Raw genomic sequence first — 17,596 nt, 5'->3', positions numbered from 1 at the left:
AGGGACGAGAAATGAAGAGAAAGGGAAAGAGTGAGCTGACCCTTGTATCTTGAAGTGTTTGTACTATAGTGCCAACTGCCGTAACGTTTCATGTTGTCACTGTGGTATTCGCTCAAACATGTAGCTGCTACTTCTAAGGGTATTACTGCGGTAGAGAGGGGGTATGTAAAGAAAGGCATGTGTGTACTTCAGGTTTGTCTTTGAAGGAAGAACTGCAGTGAAACAAAGGCCTTATGAAGCAGAATGTCTAGTGGATAAAACCAAAGAGAAAAGACAGTCTGGGAGAAACAGACAAGGAGCTTTCTGTAAAGTAGATGACATTTACATTCTCCTGTTTTGGTTGCAAAATTAAGAAAATCTGTGTTTAAGAAAAGCAGCAGCTGACAAATCACTGTGCAGGTGAATATTGTAAATGGAAACTTGTAATGCAAAGCTTTTTGTCACCTCCATGCTTATGAAAACATTGACTCCTGTCACAGTATGTTATACAGTTTTAACAAGGCCTTAGTCTATCATTTGTGTTTAATGTTGTTTAGTTTCGTGTTTTAGTTCTAATTTGTACTGAACTTTGTAATTCTGCTAGCAGATTGATAAGGCAATACAGATGTTAGATCGAAAGTAAAATAAAACTAAACAAGGAAGAAATACAGTACTATTGTTATGCAGTTTATGTCAGAATCCACCCACTGCTTCAATCCGTCACCACTCTCAGTTACATTTATCTCATCTAGAGCTTTGGTGAGAGCAGATATGAGCCATATGTTGGGTTTTTTATATCAACATTTATTTAAACAAACTTGAGAGGGCATATTTCTGAAAACCAATATATACTGTAGCAAACTCTTTAGGGTCAACAAAAAAACCTCAGCCCTTCTTAACAATGCCATCATGAACAAATATTGACTGAAACTCAAACTAGTCTTTTGACAAACTGATGCTGTAAACATCTTCCAAAACCACTTTTGCATTTTCTGTTTGTGCATTTTGAACAAATTAGCATAAACTTTGAAACACAAATATCATGTTGTTGGCCCTTTTTCCAAGCATAGTATGGTTCTTTACCAGATAATGCACTTCAGATATCCTGTGAATCTGCTGACTTAAGTGTTATTATAAACATTTGAGGACAGGTTGAGGTCACATGTTTTGACTTGATTAGGTTAGGCAGCTAAGCTTAACTAGAACTCAAAGTGTCATTACTCTTTTTTTAACACTAAACAATATTTTGATATGTTAAATCAGCATTTGGATCTGTGACAGACACCCATACAATCCATCTGTTTTTCGTTCAAAGCAAAAAGCAAAGTGTGGAATGAAAAATGAAATACTTGTTACCTGAAGATCTTACATTCCTCCACATTTTATTGATTCTGTCAACACTTTTTAAAGGTATCCTTCCAAATCAAACAAACTGACTGAAAATACTGTATAACCTCCTGAGTGAAAAATAGCTCAAGTGAAATCAGGTGAAGCTGTGAAACACTTTCAATTAACACGAAAATGACTGAAACTCATGGCTGGAAAAGTGTGGGCTTTGTGTTGAGGAATCAATATGGGTCACCACAGATATCGTCTGCCAGTCAGACCTTACCTTATTTCCATTTGTCTCCTTCACATTATCTATTTTGGGAAAAATAGTACGGATTCTCCAGACTTTTACATCACCCCATGGATCATTAACCCCTTATTCTGGCAGCATTAATGCTATTTTCCTTCCATCAACCTTCACAGGACCACCTGCTGTTTTTCCCTCACTAGAATTTATTGCTTGTCTGAGAGCTGAGCAGGTCTGAGGTCATCCTGTGGACGTCTCAAGATCAGTGACTGTCTCTTTCCAAATCCCCTTTTAATGAGAATCAAAGCAAGGCTTAATCAGAGCTTCATCCCACTGACAAGGCCAACCACAACATTAGCAGGATCAAGGGGCTTCCATTCAAATACACGAAAAGCCTCGCAAACAAACCATGAGGGTATTGTATATAAACAAACTGTCATGCTTCTGTGTAAATTTTGTCCCCACTGAGGAAACACAAAAACACACACATATGTAGTCATAAATATAGACAAACAACCCTCTTTCAGAATTTCAGCCAATCTTTGAATGAAAGAAGCAAATGTCATTTTCCATATTTCTCTTCAATCTCCCTACAAGGACCTAATAACATTTCCATAACAATTTTTCTACATGGTTCAACTGGGAATACATGCAGCCAGATTCCAACAATGTGTCTATGTTATTTGTTGTAGCACGCACACAATTGTAAGAGACAAGGAAATTATGTGGTAAATTTTGCTTCTTTATAACAAAAATAATTTTTAAAAAAGCACTTTTCATTCTGATGAAACATCTGCATGTTACATTCTTCCTGAGGACAAGATAAAACCAAGTGCCTTTGTATGTTTTCTAGCCACGGTGTAAATATTGTGCAAGCACTGCTGCTCTTCATGTGAAATCTTTATTACATTTGAACCTTATCAGCTTTAAACTTTTCCAAAACAACATAGAAACCGACTGAAGTCTTAAATAACAATCCCAGCAATGTTCCACACTTTAAAGGCTTTTAATATTTCACTGCGGTCATGATTTTTATTGTCTTACCCTGCAGCCATTAGAAAGGAACTATTGTCAGTCTATTGTTACACACTCAATTGCTAGTGTTCATATGAAGCTAAATCTCCAAACTCTTTTCTAACAGAGCTCTACATTATACCTTCTAAAACCTGAACTGTAATAAATGAAAGTGTTGTGTGTTGCTTTTTAGAGACTTTTTGAGTTATGGAACTTATATCTGGGGAGGAACGGCTAGAATGTTGTTCTGCTGTATGTACAGGCTCTGATACAGCAGGCACTCATCCAGTAAGACACTACAAATCACTGTCATGGGCAACAGGTTGGCACTGTATGGAGCCACAAGCCAGAAATGAACAGTTTGCTCCATAAAGATGGCAGTAGGGTTGCAGAAATAAGAGAGGAAATTGATGGATTTGGAAGTCACTTAAAGGAAACTGCTGAGTCTGTGCTTGCAGATGTGCTAGACAATACACCAGTTGGTTAAGTGGAGGTGCAATAGTCTGCAGAGCAGAGCAAGCTGTTTCTCTGCAACTTGAAGTGTTTATCTATAAAGTGGACTAAATGTTTATAGATGTGAGAAGCTGAATTCTTTCCGTGAATCAAAGCATCTGTTTCTTTCTCTGTGTCCCTCTCACTGCCTCTGCTTTCATTTCACTTCACTGTGTGGGTCTGCTAAGTGAACTTTTTCCACAATAGATTTTTCATATTTAGTTCAATGAATAATGTACCATTTACGTTTTTTTCTTAGGTACATATGCATCTAAGGTTTTCTGACTCCATTATCACGTAACATTCAGGAAATTCACTTAGCAGTAAATGTATCCAGAGCCTCTTGCAGACACAAACATACACAACTGGATTAAACTGAATTTTTCCCAAACTTATGGACTTTAAAGCACCAGATCAAGACCAGGCACATCTCAAGAATAATTAAAGCAAACAAGATGCAGTTGACCATAGTTTGAAGTGCCACAGTAGAGGGTCTGAATACTTATTATATTTCACTTTATCACGATTGGTCACTGAGGGCCAACTAATAGGAAAAACTTGAATTTTATCTATTTCAAATTAAATCAATAAAACAATAAAGCATGAAAAGGTTAGGGGCTATAAATATTTTATGAAATGACCATCCATGAGGACTCTGACCTCTTTATATTGGGATTGACAGCAAAACGTGATTGTTATTCATATAGTAAACCTTAGCAAATGTAATGCTGATGAAACAAACGTATTCAGAGGAGTCTTCACACCCGCTCTCTTGACTTCTTTTCTTGAGCCCTTCAGTCTCACATTCCTCCCTTTAATAATTCATTTGATATCTGCACAGGCTGCGTTGCACGATGGTTGTTGAATAAAATGGTACCAAAGGCACAAAGCCATTTAATGTAATGTAGTAATGTAGTATAAATTGGCTCCTCATCTCCTGGTTGGATGAAGCTGTGCTAAAGTACCTCCTTTTAATCCAGACTAACTCAGATTAGCTTTCTCAGATATGATGTGCAATGATGTCTAGAGTGAATCTAACCTTAGATGCAGTAAAAGTTCATTGTTTAAGTTATTATTGGCCAAAATCAGGTTTTAATTAAACCTCCATAGATGAAGGTGTAACAGTAAACAAACACGTGAACTGCAGCACCTACAAGAACCACTCAGTAATCCAGTTTAAAACTTGTTTGCACGACACCTTAAAGTGTTTTACTGTTTCATGTACACAAACAAAATGCTGTTGACCCTCATAAATGCACAGTTGTCATAAAGAGAAACATCTAGACATGGCAACTTTTTTAAAGCCCTACTTTAATTTACACTCTTTCCAACACCAGGACCCATTAGTTTATGTTTATGAGCAAAGAGAGATTACTTCATGCCTGTGTACATACAGCAGCCTGGCTGCTGATCTACAGCTAAAAAACAAACTTCTTCTCATGGGCAATGAAGTTGTATAAGACAACACCATGAGAACACGAGACTGGGTTTATGCTCAGATTTAAGGCTTCTCTAAAGTGGACGTCTGAGGATATAGTTATGAAGTGTGTTATGGAGAAACTGCCATGTCAGACCTGGGGTGTAAAACTAAGAGAAATAAAATCCCTTGTTCAGCTCTTGAACTATTCTGAGGGGACTTTCTGAAGTTAAGACCAGTAGACCTTGTGAAAAAAAATGTGATGGAGATGTAATTATCACTTTATTTAGATTCTAGAAAAAAGCATGTAAGAAAATGCAGAACAAAACCAGGTGCTGGTAGAACAATAAGTTAAAAATTAGAAGAAGAATTGTGTCAAGAAAGTCACTTAAAGACAGTGTATGCAAAAGCATGAGTGACATGTATATATGTTAAACAAATATGTACAATACCAAAGACACGTGGTAGCAATCAAATTTTCACATAATTTACAAGCTATCTAGTTTAGATGTTATACCAGCAGCTACACAACACTGTTGATATAGAGGAAACATTGTCAATATCAGCACTGCAAAAAATGAATCTTATCATTCTTATTTCAAATTACAAAAATAGTTTTGCTAGAAACATTTTTCAAACAAGAATAAAAATTACTCTTCACCCAGTTTTTTTCCCCCCACTATTCCCAATAAGACAGACTGACGGCCACATGTTGGAGTTATAATGGCAGGTTTCTTTCTTCTTGCAGAAAGAATTTCTGTCAAGGAAAGAAAATACATGCCGTCCCCTCATTTCTCTTTCACACCCCCTTCTGTTCCCTTGCCTCAGAGGAAATGTAGAAGTATAATTCATTTGCTTCATGGCCTTGGCTGTGACCAGAAATCTGAATTCATAGTAAGCAGGGAATACAACTATGCATACTTCCAACTTCTGTCTTCTTCCCCTCATCCAAAGAGCAACTGTAATGTATCTATGTAGTGCGTCCAAAAAACTAAACAAAGTGAATATTACTCCCACATGTTGTAGGCTGTGCAGTCTAAGTTTATGAGTTTCTAACAGTTTTCTATGGCCACATCTCCTGTTTCAAATGCACATGAACATTTTTCAGAGTTGTCATGAGGAGCAGAGAGCATATTGCTGTCAAGCTAGAGTGGTTTTAATTAACATAACCAGAGAGCTCTTGTCTTTATAAATGGGAATTCTTCTGTGTGGGAGTTTGAATTCTTCTCTCAGTCAGGTGCATAAGCCAGAAGCACTTTAATTAATCTTCTCTGAAAGTGTATCACACCTGTTCAAAATGTCATCACTACATACATTCACTGCATCAGACAAATTTACTTCATCATTAAAGTCTTATTTCTTGCAGTTCGGGGAATATAAATCGAGGTTGCCGTTTTACACAGCTTTAAGGACGTCTCCTGCAGAGTTAGTTTTTAGAAGGTGTTGCTTGAATACACGGAGGCTTTTACAATAGGTTGAGGCTTGCTAAACCCATTCACCAAAGTATACGGACGCACACTCCAGAAACTCACAATTTTTCTGAACCTGATTTACAGAAAATGATGAAGTATTGTCTCAAATAACTCAAAAGAGAGCACAGAAAGTGACAATCAGAACAGAAATGTTCCCTAGTTTAAAGACCAGGTTTGAAAGTCAGTAAACTGCATACATGTAAATTACAAATGCAAATCCATCCAGAAGTATAATGTGTAATATCTAACATTGTTAAAAAAGACTGAAACCTTTAAACCCCATTACCACAACCTGCACAATATAACAGTACACCCTAAGCTTTCCAAAACATGGGCAATGTTCTAATGTAGCACGCTGCATGGGAAACTGTTATTGTTGTTATGAAAGCTAAATGCAAAAGGCAGAAAAAAAACCAACTCTGCACAATTCATCACAGCAAACACAGCAATCTGTTGTGGAAAGCACCACACACACACACACACACACACACACACACACACACACACACACACACACACACACACAGAGATTGTGGTTCTAACGTTAAGGCTTGCGTGAGAGTTGTCATGGGACATTGCATATTATGCTGGTCATAAACGGATGTGCTGATTTTTAGAAAAACAGAAAGCTGGAGTTATTTCAAACTGCATTAACATCTCATTCTATTTTCTTCTGACTTTTAGTGTTTGTTGTTTATTACATACTCTAGTACTATACTGTGTATGTGATGTGGCTATGAATGTGCATATTAACACTGTTTTCTGAATATGACCCTAAAGCTAGACTATGTAACTCACAAATCTACAAAAAGTAAATTCTTAGTTAAAAAGGGTGGTCTAAATCCGTCTAAAGGGTGAATAAAATGGGGCGTGAGGCAGGACACACCCTGCACAGATCACCTAAAGTTAGATATCCAAGAAAAAAAAAACGAATGTACCAAATTACCTGACATCTCTGCCCTCTTGTTAGTCAGACAACTACATTTTAGCACACAACTGCTGTGGGTTCGGATGTTTCAGTCTTTTTACCTCACTTAAAGACACTTCCTGTCCTCACCATTCCAGGACCCTTCACTGCTCAGGCTTGGAGCCCACACCAGGCTTCTGTAATTACCATTAGTCAATGCTGCTCAGTAAAATCACATAGTTTCACTGGTCCACTTATACCTAGAATTCACTCTAAACAGACAGACGAGAGATGAGGGCTGTTGGGAAATAGCATACAATGTCAGCTTTTTAATGTGCTGGAGTTTTGGGATACCCCTAAGACATATAAGGAGCATTTATCAAGTCTGTCAGTGCAGAAACTCTGATCTCGGGTCACTGAAACACAAGCTTCATAGCACTATCCCAAAAGCAAAACTGATCCAAGATCGGCATTTCTACTTGACAGAGCCTGATAAATCTAGGCTAGGACGCCCAGTTGCCCCAGTCTCCCATACTTTGGCTTCCCAGTTAAAAATCAGTACAGCTAGCTCCATGTCTGTCTCAGACTAGCTCCACCTTGGAGTTGGGGTACACTGCAACAACATCATAGCCCTCAGGAGGCTTGACGCGTGCTTTGGCATGGGTCTCACAATACAGATTGTCCTCGAGGAAGAAGTAGCCTCTCTGCTTTAGGTTGATGCCACAGTCGTCACACATGAAGCACTCGGGGTGGTAGAGCTTGTCCCTGGCCTTCACGATGGTGCCGCTGGGTAAAAAGATGAAGGGAGACAGAGGCTTAGATGTGGTATTTGGAAAAAGCAAAGCAATGTGCAAGAAGCCTATAATAATAATAAAAACACATGGGGCCTAAAAACAAAAAAAATATTGTTACTTTTTAGATAATTATTGTTATAGCTGCATGGAAATAAAAAAAAAAGCAAAGTAATTCTATAGTCAACATTTGAATATATCTCACTGTCATATTACAAGAAAGTTTTCAAAGAATATTCCATTCATTCAAACTATCACACCCAGGAGCTGAATAGCAGATGTTTATTCTGCTGCCCACTGCTCAACACTGGTGCATTTAAAGGTTCATTGCTTTCACACAGTGACAGCAGATATTTTAGGCGTTATTCATTTGCTGCTCCCAAAAAGACTTTCCTTTCTGGACTCGGGATTCTGGCCAGAGACCATTCAGTCATAAGCCTGTCTCTTTTTTCAGCTCCTGTCCCTATCCAACTACGACTTGCAGGATAAACTTTTGACACAGTGCTCTATATTTGTTTAAAAAGCTGTAAAATGTTCCCAGGTCTTAACAGCCTTGTTGTGCCCCTGCAAGCCCCTACAAAGAGTGTTTGTTAATGAGTAAAGTAAGCCAATGACTTCACTGCTTACCTACAGCTGCTTTTATAGATGGGAGATTACCGGTGCATGTTACTTTTGCAGAAAAAGGTGTGTGCCTGTGCTTGTGCAAAGGTTTTGTAGGCCTATATAACCCTATGTGCATATGTGCGGTTTGAATATACTGCATATACACAGCTTGTGTGTGTGTGTGTGTGTGTGTGTGTGTGTGTCTGTGTGTGTGTGTAAAGGATGGCAAGTTTAATTATTAAAAGATTTTTCTGAAAAGCAGGTTTGATGCAGATCAACCTGTGCAAGTTAACCTCTTTGTTTCAAAGTCAGGGAAGAACTCTGACTCACATCACTCTTAAAAATTTATGACCACAGGTGGAGTGATAAAAACAAGTGGAAAAAATATCCTTCCCAGATGGTGATTAAAACTGTTTTAACGGCAAATGTGAGAATAAATCATTCATATTTTCAGTATTATATCCTCACCACAGTAACCATATTTTTTATACCGTTCAGTTTTATGCTGTATCGTCAATCAATCAAATTAGATTTTTAGAACACATTGTACTTTGGTGTTGAAATAAGAAATGAACTAAACTGATGTATCGTGATATACATTCCACATCTTTATATTTACTAAAAAGTAAACAATACTTACACAATGCCACTACAGCAGCGTGTGCACTGGGGCAGCATCTGAAGACCAGACATGGGGCTGGGGATGGGGCTTCCCAGCTTGGTGATTGGAGACCTGACTGGAGACTTTAAGTTTCTCATTCTCTCTGTTGGAGACACACCTAGAAATAACAAACCCAAGAATAAATATATATTTTTGTGTTTGTGTATGCACCCTGTAAGAGATTCTCCTTTAAATCCCAGGTAAGGCTAAATCATGGTGGATGTCAGGTTTGTAGCAGGGTGGTGACACAAAGGTAAATATTTCCCACAATAGCTTCCAAGGTGTCAGTGTCTGCTCTCCACTCAGCTAGTTCCCATTATATCTGCTCTTCCTTGTGTGACATGTGTTAGTTGCTGGCATAAAGACATAGTGCAGGTATCCATATGAAGTACTGTCACAAAGTAATTAGTGTACCCGCTGAACAACACACACACTACTATTATTGTGCACATTAGTGTTTGTCTTCTGTCACTTTTTTGACAGATGACTTTCTAATAGATTTGGCACAATATGCACATTGTGACGCATGAAAACATGCAGCTCTTTGAGGGAACCTGCAGTGCTGCTTTTGATGATCATCAATCAAACAGGCTTCACATGATTTGTGATATAAAGCATGATTTATGTTTCCAATTATTAAGCACACCTGGCTACAAGTAATACAGTCTAATACAACAGGCCTTCATATTTCTCCTTAATTTTGTTACAGAACATTTCTACCTGTTCATTCCTTTACTCTCCCTAGGACATTTTTCTGCTTGTCATTATATTGAAGAAACGTGTGCATTAGTTTTTAGATTCCATGAAATACAATCCCATGTAAAATCCACTGCTGTTATTCACAAATATTGTAATAATGAAATGAATCTGCTTTCACTCTCCCTTTGCATCACAGTCACTGAATTCACTCCTCTCCACTCTGCCTTAGCCTCTCCTTGACCCCTGTGTGTCTCTCACACCTTTCTGTGCACACCATTCAAGTGTCAGAGCCTGGTGTGGCATTTCCTAGGAAGCATTCATCAGTCAGACTGGCTCGAAACATAGCAGGGAAAACACCCCATGTTAGAGCGTCCTGCTACAACCATCACACTCATACGCTACAATCACACAAGTGGTGTGGAGTGGTGACATGACATCGTTCTTACTGGCAAAACTGTCTGATACATCTTCTTTGTGGTAAATAAAAATTTATCTCAAACTGAACACAGATTTCTCTGTTTTAGCCAAAAGAAACGCGAGCATAAAGCATGAAAAAACATTGCATTATGGGACATTAACAGTATGCAATGTTCATTTGCTCTGCGTTGTTACAGTTTCACACAGAAGTGACTGAGGGATGGTGGTGGACATGGGTTGCTGCCTTCACAAGGGAGACATTCTTTTATTAAGATTAACTCCAACCATCAGGAGCTTAGTAATGCCTCACTGCAATGCATGAAAGGGGCATATTTAAAACTGGATAGCTGGACCCACTCCAGGGTTTCCAAGTGAACCAGGGTAGACCAGTGGGGCACTGCCATGAACTGTCAAATACAACTTCCCTTACAAGCTATTCAGGCCAACAGGACACCTATCACTGTCACTAACCACAGTCTAATTACCTCACATTTGGCACCTGATTAAAGTCTCAGCAGAATTTAACTTCTTAGTGCTCCATGGTGTTTTTAAAAGCTGACATTAGCTGTATGTTATCTGTGGAATTAATGTCTCTATTACCTGATGACGCACTCTAATGGAAAAGCTTTTATGTGCAATGCTCCTGTGACTTTCTCACAGCGGGGAAAATCGACAAATAAAAGTTTTTGCACGGCTGCAGACAGAAAAAACAGACTGAACGAGGGTTTGTCTGTCATTTTTAAATAGCCAGACTGATTAGGACCCATATGTTTTGTTGCCAAATGCAGACAGACTCCATATTGCCTTTGACAGACAGTGCTAAGTTGACCGATTACACCACATCTCTCACCCAATGCAACATTCATAGTGTAATGTGTGTGTCCTACACTGTGACTAATATCAACCAGACTTCTTGTAAAACAGTCACACACTCATGTGCGTCTCCATCTAAAGCTCGAGGGAAAGGCAAAGCAAATCTTAAAATAGAAAAACATTGTGATAATATTTAGATTGTTGTTCTATCTACAACTTTTCTAGGGAAAAGTTTTGGTTTTGTTTGTTTCACATCACTGCAAACTGAGCACTTAACGGGCATCGCTTGTATAAAGTAAGCAAATAAAGGAATATGAAAAGAAAATGAACAGACTGAAAGTGCAATATAAAAGTCCCAATTCTCCAATCCCATGTTTACTTGGACTTGACTAGAAATCTTGAGCTTGTGAACTTGTGTCTTCTCCCTGTAGAATAATCTGAAGGCTCCTTCTCTTTTCTTTCAAATTTCACATCCACATTCACCTACATAAGCTGGAGTCACGATTACAGACCACTCTAATGACATTCAAATAGCTTCACTGAGGCAAATTCATTTAACTTCACATATGTTTTTTGCTGCAAAGTCACAGATCTAATTATATGTTAGCATTTCAAGTTTACATGTCATATTCCAGGAGGCAATCAGTGTTTGGACAAGTGTTTCTCCACACTGCAGTGATGCTGATGGATGTCTTGATTCACAAAGCTTTTATTGTGAGAAAGGGCAATGTCTGCTTCTTTTCTAAGCAATTTTCCATGTACTGGGTTGGTGGCCAGCTTTCATCACTGTTCACATGCTATCTGCTGAAAAAAACAGCACACTGATGGAAAGTCACTTTTCTGGAAACAGTACAAATGTGATACGTTTCTTTCAACAAATAACTGATGTTTGGAGAGTGGGTGGTGCTGCAGAGAGGTTGCTGGTACTGTGTTTATCTCTTTCTCAGCTAAATAAACACATGGTCCCCCATCATGTTGTCTCCTGCCAGTCTGCCCCTTTAATTCCCCTGAAACTCAAACATTAATGAAGACAGACATTATAAAATGCCTTCTGCATCAAGTCAAGCATCAACATTTCTTTTTTAAAACATACACTGGGTGTAACTGAACACTGATATTTAAGAGTCACCCCACCCATCTTCCATCCACGCTGCTGTCCAATCATGGTGACGCCTGTGGAATTCTGGGAAACTTAAACTCTTGTTTGCTTTAACTTTAAAAGTCGCTGAAAATCAGCTCAGCATCTACTGGGGCTTTTTCCTTCAAAAGGCAACAAAGAGGTGAATTAAAAGCATGACAGTAAGGCATGCATTCAAAGTCAGGATGATTTTACTTTAATCTGAACAACTTCAGTTGTTTTATTTTATGTGTTTCTTTTGTTCCAGCTGGAAAAAAAGGACCAGACTATAGCAACATCTGTCACGGGATCTCACACTCTCGCAAAGATTAAATGTCACCAGCAAACATTCAAAACATTCAACAGAGAGAACGGTAGCTTTTAAAATGATCCCAATGTAAACACGAGGTGTTTCATCCAGGAATTAGTCTGTCAATCAACCCGACTGGCTCCCAAGCTGAGAGACCACTGACAGCAGTTTCCTTTTAATCTCTTGAATCCTTCCTCAGTGCCACTTACTCTCCCTCCATTTGCCTGTAATTAGCATCAGTCTCTTTCTTTCCTTCTTCCTTCCTCTCATCACTTTGAGTGTAATAGTCAGTGCTTTATTTTATAATATAATAATCTGAGGCTTTTCTATTTAAATGGCCTAATTATATGTTTTGACCAAAGATAATGCTTCAGATCATTGTGGTTGTCTGCTTCCTCACACAGACAAATAAACAGTTAGACGCTGCTGAGGTTTGACTGAAAACTGTATTGCTAAAGAAGTCAGATAGTGAAGATCTGATAGCAGCTTATCTTATTGGTGCTACTGCTCCTGGGTGTCAAAAAAAGGAGGTGAACGTTGTTTATTTTTTCAACAATGTTTCAAAGCTGTACTTATTTCATACACTTACTTATAGCAGTATATATCAGTGCCCTGGTTATCTTGATCACATGCAAGACAGTGTCAGCTTTATGTTCAGTGTCACTCAGTCCTCCTCCACGCTCATGAACCGGTCACCTGTGTGGTGTTTTTCGGTTAAAAGAATCAAAACGAAATACGAGACAATGATCTCAGGTTGCAAATTTTGTGAAATAGGCCCAGGGAGACATATTAATGACATGTTTTTTAAATGAAAATACTCAGTATTAGCCATCATTATGATCTCTAACAAAAACAGCTGTGGCAGTATTAAGATCCAAAACTCACATCAGTCGAACCACAGCTGTAAACTCTCTTAGAGCAAAACTTTTCTGTGGTCACATTGTCTTATTTGAGAGCAAATTAAGAGTTTGCATAGATGACTGTAAGAAAAATATACGTACATTATAAGATTTATTTGGAAATGGAAAAGGTTATTGAGCAGACATGCTGATTTGCAGAGTCATACATTTACACCTGGTAACACTCCAGTCATCATAATAAGGGTTAAAGGCCTTAAAGCTCTCAAAGGCTCCTCAGTTTTAGCTGCTGAGGTGAGAAAAAAAAACAATCACTGAGTCTCTGTGCTCACAGGTCATCAGCTTTAACATACCAACGCTTGGCTTATGTTTACTTCTGGCACAGCTTTTGCACTGCTTTTGAGATAAACAAGGAACCTGAAGAAAAGGCTTTAGTTTCAGGGATTATTCCTCCACTGCTGCTAGCAGCATCACATGACTCCTCCTCAAAAGCTGGAATGCCAAGTGGTCAGAAGACAAACAGGAAAACCATATTTCTCACTTTATTGTCCTTTGTGGGGTTGTTTTTGCAGTAAATTGCCTTACCAAAACTTCCCTCCTCTATTCATCAGTGTGAGCTATTTAAAGCACTTCATCTTTCCCCTACTTGCCCCGTCTCTTGTTTTCGCTCATTCTGACTTGCTTTCTCTTTCACCCTTCCTCCCTATCCTCGCTGTCGGCGTCTTCCTATAAAAGGAAAACTATGCCAGTTAGAAAGACGAGTTCACAACAGGCAGACAGAAGCTGCCTGACCAAGATGTTCCTTTGGCTGGAATAACAAGCCTCATCCACAGAGCAGGAAACGGTTACGAAGAAATTTCCAGAGTATAGACCTACAAACAATGTGACCCAGCAGCTTGCCACATTATACCTGCTCATTCATTTCAGTCAGCATTAAAACAGCAAACAGACACAATTTGCAAAAAAGGTGTCAATTTTTAATCACTGATTTTCTGATGCCTCTATTTGCCACAGTAATTTTCCTTTTCCTTTTTCCTATAGCATGATATGCATGAAGTGTAGTTTGCTGTTAAATCACTTGATTTTTTTTTTTTTTTTAAACACACAAACACCCTCCAAACAAGAAATCCCTACCTCCATCCTCAGCCTCCAGGATTCCCTGGAGGTATTTGAAGGAGCCGGACTGTTTGGGTTCAGACACGGGCTCCTCATAGTCCTGCAGCATCTTGTAGACGTCTGATTGTGCGTCAAAACCATTACGGCTCAGGGGGGAGTGTACTGGAGGCTCTGGGCTGAAAGAGACAAGAAAGGCAAGATACACTATTATTGGAGTACAAATATGGAGACCCAAATATACAGAAAATATAGCACTTTTCTTTGTTTGAACAGATGGTGTAGAGTAAATCTCAGAAATAGCAGAAATAGCTGTGCAGAGGGAAAACAAAGGGGTGTACTTTACTCTCATGTGATTCCACAACCATGAAGTCTTATTCACAACAGTTCTGTTTATATGGTTCTGCATCATCATCCATCCGTTAAGTTATTCCCAACCTAGCAGGACAGACTGTGTTCATTTGATACTTTCAGATATCTGGGAGATGTGTGGTGACAGGTGTGTTTAAATCCTGACACACTTAAATGCATGCTTGTGTCCAGACTCCCCACAGGGGTCTGAAGGAAGAGTTTCAGTGCAGCTTGAGTGTGTGTGTGTGTGTTAGTGTACATGTGTGTGTTAGTGTACATGTGTGTGAGTTAGTGAAAGTCAGACTGAGTAAGAGATAGAGAGAAAGAGGCAAATATGGTGAAAGTCGGCAGAGAGCATGAAGAGAAAGTGGAGAATGAGCAGTCCCAGGATGGTGCTGCAAAGGATGTTCACTGGGAGACTAAACATACACATTTATTGCTCACTTGAGGGGCTGAACAACAGCAAATGGCTTTTCCTGCCCAGAAGGCCATCTGTGCAGGTGTGTCAAGAGACATTCAAAATATGTGCATCTGTTAGAGAGTCAGCACATCTACATGTGCATCTGTGGACATAGAGTCGTACCTGGTGAGTGGAAATGTTTGTGGATTTCACAGTCACTTGAAACTTACTACTATTTCCCTGTGTAATTTTCAAACATAGTTGGAAAACCTGTGGTGTGCAAACTGTGTGATGGCCTCACCTGTGGGTGGCACTGAGGCTGAGACCTCCCATCTTGCTTGGCAGAGATCTGTCTCCATTGCTGCTGTTGTGAGCATAAAGTCCTGCTGGATTGTTGTACTGAGCGTGCCCGGTGCCATTGCCGTATCCATAGCTGTGGCTGTTGTTGGGTCTGGAGTGTCCGTTATTCAGGTGAGTGGGCTGAGGAGCCTGCGGTGACTGAGGTTCGGGGGTGTATGAAGGTTTACGACCATAACCACCATATCCGCTCGTGATGGGGCGGAAATTCTAAAAAGGAAGAAGAAAATGTACAAAAGAGGAAGATGTAAGATTTTTTTATGGTTTGCAATTACAGCGAAATTATACAATAGAGGAATAATTACTAATGTTAATGAAGAAGAATCTACCATGAAGTGTTGTTTCAGGAAGTGAGAGCAAAAAGAGAGCAGGATCATGAAAACATGCCCAGTGGTTCCCTGACTGAAAAACCACAGTTCTGCAGAGTGAAAACACTGGTTGTTCCCAAACGAGGCCTTGCAGCGCTGAGGTTTCAGAGAAAAGCTTTTTCCACTTCATTTCAGTTTTTCCCTCTTTAATAGTATGGCTTATTAAGAAGGAGCTCGCATTAGATGTCCTGCAGATGTTTCTGTCAAAACAAACGAACATGTGTGGTGTAAATATTTTTTCCTGGCTGCTTTTTCTATGAAATGAGGAGTTTATAGAAGCTGACAGAGCTGATATACTGTAAAAGATTAAATTAGTATCATTTCGATGTGTCACAGCAGACTCTCATGCCACATGGTTGCTCTGCTGCAACTAGTTTAGAAGAATCTGCTGGGCTAATGAGGCACAGATGCACAGACACCTACACTTACACCACTGTGTGTTTATCTTGAGGTCAACGCCCTTTTCATGCATTTGCACAAATGCCACAGGGACATCACTGAGCCGCTCAGTGTTTACCACAGCTATCAGCACACTTGAGTGATAACACACTGCCAGCCTGCCTCATCCATCTCAGGGACTGAACTCTACAGATAAAGTTTTATTGTATGGCCTGCAATGATGTCACCACCTCTGATAGTGTTTTAGTGCTGTGAATTCTAGAGATAGCCAACAGTTTCAAATGATGAAGCGGGTCATAACTTTGGACTATAAACATGTCAGCCGACACAAAATGATTTGTTTACAGGTTGAGCAATGCAGCAAGAAGAGAATGGAGTGATTCTCAGACAGCCAGTGGAATGAGTGTGTGTGCATGTGCGTGTGTGTGTGGGGCTGTGTTTTTGGCTGTTCTGCAATGCCTTAGCCACAGGAGGTGAACGTTCACAGCCTCTCCATTCAGGACCCCTGTCATTTCAGCAGATGGGTCTGCAGCTTGTCATCCAGTCCGCCTGGACCACACACACACTCATACAGGCAGACCTCTTCAACAACGAGCCCACATCTTGAACTTGGAATAGCACACTGTCACTGCCCTGCCTCCTGCAGTTAACGCAGATGAATATCAAAAATTTAAAACCACTTCTTCCCCCTCTTCTAAAACCTCAGGCAGTAAAGATGGAGGAACATAGCAGATAGACATGCATGGTTAAAACAGGCAGGGAGTCAGCACTCAGTGTAGCCTCACGCCAGGAGCCAAACCCTGTTTGGGCAGCATGTCAGAAACACCCAAATCTCTGCAGCTTTCTCTCCAAGCAAACTAGACCCTGAACCCTGGATCTCACCACGGGGCCAAATGGGCCAAAGCAGATCCTACATGTTATCTTTAGTTTTGTTTGCACAGACCGTGGACCATTTGTGAACTTGATGAAAGATTCTCGCAACTTATGAGTTTTGTGAAGCTAAATGAATTTGTCAAGGAATAATGTTGATTAAAGAATCTCAGGAAATAAACATTTATTACTACAATAATGTCCACCTCCTGTCCACACTATGGGGAGAGTGCAAGGTCAGCTGAGAATGTGGCTGACTTACTAACTGAGACATCCACTGTAATTTTCACTACTTGTTTTCCTACTTCACTGCTCAAAACTTTACTGCTTCCTCTAGAAACAATTCTCTAATGGATTAATCTATTTGATATGTGTTTTAAATGTTTTGCTTTATTTAACGTGTCATTTTGAACCTAGCTATCTTTTATTTTACTGCTCCATTCATCTTATCTTTTCTAATTTCCTGTAAACATGCCCAATGCTGGAAAGATGAAGTTCTTCTGAGCAAACCACTGTCCCGACATGACTTTTTAGCCTTAATAAAAACCCGTGATTAATTTATCATATTTAGACAAGCGCTAAAGCTGCAGATAACAATCAGTACAATAACCGT

General features: G+C 39.4%; 1 protein-coding gene across 1 annotated transcript in view; it reads right to left on the bottom strand.

Annotated features, from left to right (window-relative positions):
- Positions 1–6,453: 6,453 nt before the first annotated feature.
- pdlim4 (PDZ and LIM domain 4) overlaps positions 6,454–17,596 on the bottom strand; it is a 35,490-nt gene continuing 24,347 nt past the window's right edge. The window contains exons 4-7 of the mRNA XM_026327882.1: positions 15,291–15,556; positions 14,260–14,417; positions 8,892–9,030; positions 6,454–7,643 (exon numbers count right to left, since the gene is read on the bottom strand). Of these exons, the coding sequence (XP_026183667.1) occupies positions 7,439–7,643; positions 8,892–9,030; positions 14,260–14,417; positions 15,291–15,556 (768 nt within the window). The 3' untranslated portion in view covers positions 6,454–7,438. The remainder of the gene's footprint in view (positions 7,644–8,891; positions 9,031–14,259; positions 14,418–15,290; positions 15,557–17,596) is intronic.

This window comes from Mastacembelus armatus, chromosome 14, assembly GCF_900324485.2.
Source record: "Mastacembelus armatus chromosome 14, fMasArm1.2, whole genome shotgun sequence".
In the NCBI taxonomy this organism is placed as follows: domain Eukaryota; kingdom Metazoa; phylum Chordata; class Actinopteri; order Synbranchiformes; family Mastacembelidae; genus Mastacembelus; species Mastacembelus armatus.
The sequence above is the reverse complement of the archived record's forward strand: the minus strand, read 5'-3'. Positions and strand labels throughout refer to the sequence as shown.